General features: G+C 35.6%; 1 protein-coding gene across 1 annotated transcript; it reads left to right on the top strand.

The window, feature by feature from the left end:
• Window positions 1-15: 15 nt before the first annotated feature.
• Window positions 16-9,239, top strand: LOC110636561 (conserved oligomeric Golgi complex subunit 3). The gene is made up of 25 exons (XM_021786322.2): window positions 16-172; window positions 398-481; window positions 565-675; window positions 826-870; window positions 963-1,037; window positions 1,150-1,245; window positions 1,704-1,781; window positions 2,522-2,607; window positions 2,750-2,816; window positions 2,938-3,000; window positions 3,101-3,202; window positions 3,365-3,469; window positions 3,558-3,650; window positions 3,747-3,835; window positions 4,047-4,266; window positions 4,914-5,000; window positions 5,668-5,784; window positions 5,934-5,966; window positions 6,075-6,161; window positions 6,244-6,306; window positions 6,425-6,541; window positions 7,004-7,096; window positions 7,508-7,633; window positions 8,595-8,695; window positions 8,798-9,239. Exons 1-25 carry the CDS (start codon window positions 89-91, stop codon window positions 8,925-8,927), a joined length of 2,352 nt encoding a protein of 783 aa, XP_021642014.2. The 5' UTR covers window positions 16-88; the 3' UTR covers window positions 8,928-9,239.
• The last annotated feature ends 106 nt before the right edge of the window (window positions 9,240-9,345 follow it).

Here is a 9,345-nt window from a genome sequence, read left to right as displayed (position 1 = left end):
CCTCTGCTATTTAAGGGACTTGTCAGCCGTTGTTGACGTCCAGGAGCAGGAGGGGATATCTTTTTCTTTCTATCTGATTAGAACAGAAATGGCAACCAAAGCGAGTCCTCCAAATCTCCACAAATCTGTGGCCATTTCCAAAGGATACAACTTCGCTTCTACTTGGGAACAGGTTTGTTTTCTTTTTATCTACTCCAAGTAAAATTCTCACCTCATGTGCTTATCCAAGTGGACAAAAATTACAATTTTAGATCTGCAACTGACACTTTCTCATTTCGACTATTGAATTTGACCGCATCTGAGCATAGATTTACATCTGTGGTTAACGTGTGTGATCTATGCTTCATTTCAACAAACGCATAGTTTTCACTTTCTTCCTTTCGTTTTTGCGTTGCAGAATGCTCCTCTGTCGGACCAACAGCATGCAGCAATCGTCGCACTATCTCACGCCGTTGCTGAGCAACCATATCCTACCAATTTGGTTAGACTTCAATGCCTAATTTCTAATCTTGAATTATGATGGAAGATTTTGCCTGAAAATCTATTGGCTCTTGCTCTTTATAGGCCCAAGATCATATATCTAGGCAGGACAATGGCGGCCTGGCTGTTTCCACTAAGGATAGCGCTTTTGGAGATTCTCAAGCCATAGAAGCAGTTTTAGTTAATACAAATCAGGTCAGCTCTTTCTCTCATAACCTTAGCCTGTTTTTCAAATTGAAATACATGATGATGCTTGAATTTATCTAATTTCTTTGATTATTACGTTTTAGAAATGATTGTGTGAAGTGACATTTGTGAAAAACCTGAAATTTTCTTTTTGGCCAGTTCTACAAATGGTTTACAGATCTTGAATCAGCCCTGAAATCAGAGGTTAGTGGTGGTATCTTAGTGCAGCATGCTTTGTTATGGAGTTCTTGTGAACATTTGTTTATTGCAACTTGTTCTGTACTCGTAACTCGTAGGCAGAAGAGAAGTATCAGCACTATGTCAATACTTTGACAGAACGCATACAGACATGTGATGATATACTTCATGAAGTATGTGTTTTTTTTTTCTTTTTTCTCTTTTTACTCAGTGTTGGTAAACTCTATCATAGTTGTTTTTCATTTGATCTTATATGATGAAGATTGCTGAGCTTCTATTACGCAGGTGGATGAAACTCTGGATTTGTTTAATGAACTTCAGCTGCAACACCAAGCAGTAGCAACAAAGACTAAGACTCTTCATGATGCCTGTGATCGACTGGTGTGGTTTTTCTCCTTTCTCTGTTCACTTCTCAGAATTTTTGTTGCATCGACTTGTGTTTATTCCACAAACCACAGATTCTGGTCTGATCCCTCAAGCACTGAAAACCTTAAATGTTGAACTTTTTTGACTGATTAGACCTGGAAAGTATAGTCCTTAGAGATTACTTTTACTTGCACTTGGTGAAGAATGTGCAATGACATTAACTACAGTATAGCTCTGCTGATATGTCCCAAATTTCCAGGAATAGCATGATCAAGTTAAATCTATAGATGATACCTTGTTTATATCTATGCCATAAGTTCTATGATCCAGAGTCTTAAGTTTGTGTTTTTCAAGACTTTTATTTGATAATTGTAACTTGAGACCATTTTAAATGGTAATGTAATATGTAAATGCTAGTATAAAGCTTTATATCGGTTGAGTTGGTTTTCTTATTTCTTCTAATCAATTTGCAGTTAGTAGAGAAGCAAAGACTGATTGAGTTTGCAGAAGCTCTTCGCAGTAAGCTGCACTACTTTGATGAATTGGAGAATGTAAGGTTTGAATGCTATCTTGCCTAGATTTTCAAGTATTCATATTTTGCATTTTGTCTTTGTTTACTGCCTTGTTCTATTGTCTTAAGTATACAATGACTGACCTCTTAGAAGTTTCACAAGGCTTTGAACCTTAGAAGTAATCATCCCTCTTTGGAAGTCAGTCGTGTATGATAGGAGTATACAATTAAGCAATTCCCCACATGCTCACACAGAACCACAACATATACAAACAAAAATGATCACAACTACATGACCTTGTCATTGAATTGTAGAGAAGATTGCCAAAATGCTGGAAGAATTTCTGGTAAATATTCTGATCTGTCCAAGTTTCTGCAAGATTTTGAAAAGAAGAAAAGTCTCTCTCTGGAATGTTCATTCTTGAATTATCCCTGAGATGGGATATAGGGCAGAACTTGTTGACGTTGATCACTATATGATGCATTGATTGTTGCAATTTATTTATTCATTTGCCATTTTGAATTCTAGATCCATCATATGTCCCAAGGTTTTCATCTTATTTTCTAGTGCTAGGGCTGGCCTTGTTTGTTTCTTAGTTGGATGTGTAATTAAAGTTTCCTGATTGTTTTTGAGTATCTACATATATTATTTGGATTCTAGAATATCTCTTAATGATTTGTTGTTTTGGTTTATGCGCATGCAATAAAAAATTTTATAAAACATTGGTGTGTCACTTGTTCTGAAATGAATGAATTATGTTTTGGTCCATCTCTGTACAGATTGCTAGAAATTTTTATTCTGCAAAAGTGAATGTTGGAAGTGAGAACTTTCTTCCGCTGCTCAAACGGCTTGATGAGTGCATATCGTAAGTGACAAGTTTTGTTTATTATATTCAAATTTAATCCTGTGATATTACTCTGAAAAATATATGTAATTTAATGAACTACTGGAAGTTAGCTTCTTTTCTTTTTTAAACTATTGATTTATTGTTTTTATCTCTACCTCAGGTATGTTGAAAGCAATCCACAATATGCAGAATCTAGTGTTTATTTGCTTAAATTTCGGCAACTCCAGGTAAACGAGTGATGCATTGTAATTTTATTTAATTCGTGGTTGATATGATAAATGGAAAATACCAATGTGTAAGATTTGTTTCCAGTTCCCAAAATTGACCAAAATTTATGTGTTTTAACAGTCTCGAGCCCTGGGTATGATTCGTTCTCATGTACTTTCTGTTCTGAAAGGTGCTTCTTCTCAGGTAAAGTATCCTAATGGACTTAAAAATTTTAACCAGTGTGTGTATGCACATGTGTGTACTTCGGCTCTGTGGCATGGTTGTTTATTTGTTCTTTCTTCAGGTCCAGGCAGCAATCCGGAGCACTGGTGGCAACAAGACATCCGTTTCTGAGGGTGTAGAGGCATCTGTTATCTATGTCAGATTCAAGGCAGCTGCAAATGAGGTAATATCTAGTTTTGGCTAAAGTTCTAATGTTCAATTACAGTTACTCATCAGAGTTGTAGGGTGATAGGAATTTAAATGATTTTTATTAAGAAAAAGTCCTTCATGTGGAAGGGAATTCTGTGCCTATTCTGTAGAGGAAGCTAAAAAATAATTATTGCAGCTCAAGCCCATACTGGAGGAAATCGAAAGCAGATCATCTAGAAAAGAATATGCTCAAGTCCTTGCGGAATGCCACAAATTGTATTGTGAACAGCGGCTTTCTTTGGTGAGTTTGTTTTCTGAATAGTTCCAGTATTTTACTTTTCTGGGGTCACTGGCTGTAATAATGCTTCCCATTTGTTTTTGCTACCCAGGTAAAAGGCATAGTACTTCAACGAGTATCTGAATTTGCCAAGAAAGAGGCCTTGCCATCATTAACTAGATCTGGATGTGCATATCTAATGCAGGTAGTTTCACTATCACTGAACTACAGAAGTAATTATTAGTAAATATGGATGGATGTGAGTCATGGATTTCGTGACAGAATCAACTGTAAATTTCAGGTTTGTCAACTTGAGCACCAACTCTTTGATCACTTTTTCCCATCTTCTTCAGAGGATATTTCTGGTTTGGCTCCATTGCTTGATCCTTTGTAAGTTTCTTCTACCTTCATATAGTGGGAAGTTCATTTTCTTATTTATTTTTGCTTTGGTTTGGGATTAAGGCTTAGTCTTTGTTGTTGCTGTTCTTGTATTTTTGCTTTTGGTTTACTCTTTCCTGACTTCATGCTTCCTCTACTGTCCAAATTTAATGACAAATTCCTCATTATACTCTCATTTTTTTAATTTATACCTATAATGCAGGTCTACTTTCTTGTATGATACACTGCGCCCAAAACTTATTCATGAAACAAATATTGATCTTCTTTGTGAGCTTGTTGATATACTTAAAGTTGAAGTCTTGGGAGAACAGCTTAGCAGACGGAGTGAGTCATTGGCTGGGCTACATCCTACATTGGAAAGAATTTTGGCAGACATTCATGAACGGCTGACTTTCCGAGCTCGAACACATATTCGTGATGAGGTGTGCTTTTTGCCCTGAAAAAGTGACTCTTATTGATTCTTTAATAACTGTGTATGCCTGCTGAGTGAGTATGGAAATTTCCTTTTTCTTTTTGGAAGTAATTTCACATGATTACACATGGAAAGTTATTCTTCTACATCTAAGCAAAAGATAATCCACTCATAATTTGACCATGGCTAGAGTTGTCTACCAAAGTTTATAAATACATTTTACTTACAACTACCTTGCTCTTTGGAATTAGGATGTCATGTTCTTATACAATTTTCTTGGGAATTGGATTTGTCACTTCAATATTGATAGATGGAGTGTGTGATTAAACTTTACTCTTCTGAAATATTTGCTCCTGACTTGATACTAGAATACTGAGAACACGTGAATGATAAAGTGGTAAGCATCAATTTTTTAGTGTACTTGTGAGAATTGCATAGTCATACCCAATTTCAAGTGAATTGCATTTTCCATGAAGTATCTCTATTTTTAGTAAAAGTCAGAGAAGTTTAGACGGGCTGCCATAGTTTGAGGCGGAAATCAATAATCTCAATTGATCGAGTACCAAAGAATTCAATTAGAAGGAGACATATTTTAGTTGTTTCTCCTGATTGATCTCCTTTTTATTTTTGAAATTTTATCTTGTTTTTCTTTTGCAGATAGCTAATTATATTCCTTCTAATGAAGACCTGGATTACCCTGCAAAGCTTGAGCAATCTGTTGAGAAGAAACCAGAAACTACTTCTGTAAAGCATCCCTCACTGCTATTGTATTCTCTAACTCAGTTTATCTATGTGCGACAAGCATGCTAAAATGTCCACAAAACATATTTTAGAAGTATGTCTCTACTCTGGCTAATGGGTCTTCTCTGGGATCTGTGATATGTCTCTACTCTGGCTAATGGGTCTTCTCTGGGATCTGTGATCTTGTTGCTTCCTGGTTGCATGTACTTGGCCCAACATGGGCCTTTCTCTAGGTCGGAGGTTCTTCTAATTCCCAAACATAGGACATCAGAACCTGGCTGAACAATCTAACCATCCATTTTTGGTCATTTTAATATTTAATACCTTCAGTTAAATTGAAACATGCTTTCAATGTGATGTGCCAAGATGGATACCTATCTGAAATAGTCATGCAACCCTGCAACAAAAAGATTTAATCAGCATGGTAGTTTTTTGTTGGCATGTTAGTTTGATTCACGCCAGTAGGCATGTCTATTCATAAACACTTTTGTCAGATATGAGGCATAATTTGCAGTATCAATGAAACAAAGATGAATTATACCTAACTGGTGTTTAATGGTTATTCCCAGCTTGTGGCACTTGATCATTTTTTGTTTGCATTGTAAGTGTGAAAATTGTTTTCTTTTGTTTTCATCATTATTATTTGTCTTAGTTTTCTCTCATTCTGCAGGTTGAAGAAACTGCCAATGTATTTAGAACTTGGTACCCACCCTTGGAGAAAACTCTATCATGCCTTTCGAAGTTGTACCGTTGTCTAGAACCATCTGTTTTCACTGGTTTAGCACAGGTGTTTGGATCCTTGGATAATCACTCTTTCTCATTTTTGTTTTATAAATTTTTACCAATTATATTGCTCTTTTATGCTTATATTGCTCTTTTATGCTTGTGTTATCAACCAGTTGACTAATTCTTTTCCTGTGTTTCTATTTCTATCAGGAAGCAGTAGAAGTTTGCTCCCTTTCTATCCAAGTGAGTAGCTAAACTATAATTGTCTATATTTTCATATGTGGTATTTGGAAATTTTTTTGTGCATTAATATCATTGTCCTACATTGTTTTCTACAAATATTTGCTATAGAAAGCAAGCAAACTCATTGCAAAGAGAACAACAGCAATGGATGGGCAGCTCTTCCTTATCAAACATCTTCTAATCTTAAGGGAGCAGGTTTCTCTTTGTTCCTCTTTTGTTACTTGGTGTTTACTAATAAATGTGACTATTTATAACTCTAAAAGTTATGATCTTCCAGATTGCTCCATTTGATATAGAATTTTCAGTCACATACAAGGAACTTGACTTCTCCCATTTGTTGGTTAGTTTTTCTGAAACTAAAGCTCTGGATGTTCCATATTCTTCTTTTAATATATACTAGCATTTACATTTATTTGATATGCAAGTAGAGCCTTATTTGCATGGACTTACATGACCAGGAGCACTTAAGACGGATACTTAGAGGTCAGGCTTCTCTGTTTGACTGGTCGAGATCAACTTCACTAGCAAGGACTTTATCTCCCCGAGTTCTAGAAAGTCAAGTAGATGCCAAGAAGGTCTGTCATTTGATTTATAATCTTGGTTTGTTTATTCTGTTTTCCTATCAAAATAAGTATACTTACATTATATAGTTTTTTTAGCATGTATACAGGTTAGGATACAATATTTAGGATGCCATAACATTCATATTCTTGACAATAAGTGAAGTGTAAATGGCATTAAACTATAAAAGTTCAATTCAACTTGGCCTTAATCCCATGCAATTGTGTTAGTTATATGGGTCCTTTTCTTCCATTTTGCTTAGTTTAGGGCTACTTTTTAGTAAGACCAAAGCTCAAATACATTGCAGCAATTGCTGAAACGGGACAAAAGTTTCTAGAAGAACAATATAATTTTCTTAATTAATCAATAGTTATGGCTCAAATTATGGTGATATTTGGGTATCAAGTTGAACATTCTAGTTAGTTTTGATTCCCCCCACTTTATTGCTTTAATACGTGGGTCTATTTCATTTGAAGGAACTGGAGAAAAGCCTAAAAGCAACTTGTGAGGAGTTCATCATGTCGGTCACTAAGCTGGTTGTGGATCCGATGCTTTCATTTGTTACCAAGGTTTGCTGTTCTCATAATTAACTTGCAAAAAGCTAACTGTTCTTGGATATATATACATAAAAGGGCATCAGCTGACAAATTGGGATTCTAAACACCCTGGATCTATAAGCATGAAAGCAGTTAATAAATGAAAGTAGATCAGTTACCAGTGAATAAAAGAACCTTTACCAGATATATATGGTGATATACTCATCAGCACAGTTTTAGGGTACAAGTTCAACTAAACTACTATCATTTTTTAATCTTTTCGTTTTCTGCCCCGAGGGAGAAGAGGGGGGGGGGGGGGGGGGGGGGGGTTTTGGTTGTGGTTGGAGGTTGGGAGGGTCTTTACCTTTCAAACAATGAGAAAATTTTATTGTAGTTTATTGTATAACCATTTACAAGTATGACTTTTTAATTTTGTATTTTCAGGTTACTGCTGTAAAAGTTGCACTGTCTTCTGGCGGTCAGAATAAGAAACTTGACTCCATCATGGCCAAACCACTTAAGGATCAAGCTTTTGCTACTCCAGATAAGGTGGCCGAACTTGTTCAGAAGGTATGTTATGTAACCTAATTTTTTATATATTTACTTGTAATTTCACAAATCCACTGTCTGCATGGATACTTTTTTTTTTTTTAATTATTGTTAAATTTTCTCAAGTGAATGTATTAGTTATCTTCTTAGTTCTTACCGCAATACATAACCGTACCATGTGAGATAAAGGGGATGAAAGTAGAACCAAGATGAATCTCAGATACATTAACTCCACAAAAAAACTACGTTGACAAGGGTTAGCCTTGGAGCACCTTGTGGAAGAAGCAATTGGTCCGCCAAGGAAGACCCGTATAAGTTGTATAACTATGGCTCTGTGCCCAAATTATCTGCCGAGTCATTGAAGGATTCAGTAATTTTGCCTAGTCTGTCCTTGACAAACAAGATAGACATCAATTACTGTTTCATTTATGGACCTAAGAGTGGGGATATTTCTTTCCAAGGATTATACTAATAGTGTCTTTCTTGAACAACTGTGCTGCTTATTTAGAGCACAATCGCAGTGACAAGCATGAAGAGTTCCATTCTTATTGGATGGCTCTTTGCTCGTCCAAGGTCCCATAGCCCATTTGGCTGAGAAGCATAAACATGTCAGTTTAAATGGATCTTGTTAAATACACCCTGCAGTGCTTCTTCCAAGTCGCCTTGTCAATGTGGCATCTTTTATTGGCATGCTTTGTAATGAATTAACCAAGAATTTTGTGATAGAGCTGTGTAGACAGGGAATGCACTTGTAAACATCTTGTGCTTTTCAAATGGGAAACATCATTAACGAGATTTTGTTTGGGAAATTCTTTTCAAACATGCATATGCACATGAATGTTTTGACATTTAGGATCACATCCACATATTTGTTTAACGGTGTTGTCTTGTTTGGAAACAAAGATTAACTCAAGTTGATTTCTGAGAAGAAATAAAATGCTTGTGAACTTGGCTGATATTACATGCAACACTTCTGGAATAGGTAAATGCAGCTATTCAGCAAGAATTGCCCATGGTGATGGCAAAGATGAAACTTTATCTGCAGAACACATCAACAAGAACAATACTTTTTAAACCGATAAAGTAAGTTAAATTCTTTGAGTTTCTACAGTTCAAGTAGTTGTATGTTCATCTTAAGCTTCATATGCATTTTTCTTGGGTATAAAAATCTTGTATCATACGCAGAACAAATATTGTGGAAGCACATGTTCAGGTACAATCCCTTGTAAAAGTCGAGTACTCTCCTGAAGAACAAAGCGTCATTAATATGGTGTCCATGCAAGAGCTGCAAGCACAACTTGACAATCTCCTTTAGGATGCCTACTCAATTTTTTCTTAAAGATCTTGATCACATGTAGAGCAGTTTTGGTTTGTCAGAAGGAATTGAAATCTTCATACTGGTTCATTAAAAGCTGCAGAGTTGAAATTTAAATATGATATGCATACATTTGTACCTTTAAATAATGTTGAAGGAATATAATGAACCAATCATTAGTCGAGGACTAATAAGAAAAGAGCGAATCGTATTCATTATTTGAGAATCGTATCTTGTAACTCGATTATGAATTTTAAAATTTCATGGTTCACATCGCATTCTTAATCATCAACAGTTCTCGATTATGCTTAATGCCGGACTGATGCTTTCACGTTTCACCTCTTAAAATAGTGTAATCATCAATTAAAGCAATATTTTCTACAATTAAGAAATAGTTATTTCGAGTCGGAAATTTCCT

The sequence above is a fragment of the Hevea brasiliensis genome, chromosome 11, assembly GCF_030052815.1.
Source record: "Hevea brasiliensis isolate MT/VB/25A 57/8 chromosome 11, ASM3005281v1, whole genome shotgun sequence".
NCBI classification, from domain to species: Eukaryota; Viridiplantae; Streptophyta; class Magnoliopsida; order Malpighiales; family Euphorbiaceae; genus Hevea; species Hevea brasiliensis.
Note: the sequence above shows the minus strand (reverse complement) of the source record. Positions and strands in the feature narration are given on the sequence as shown.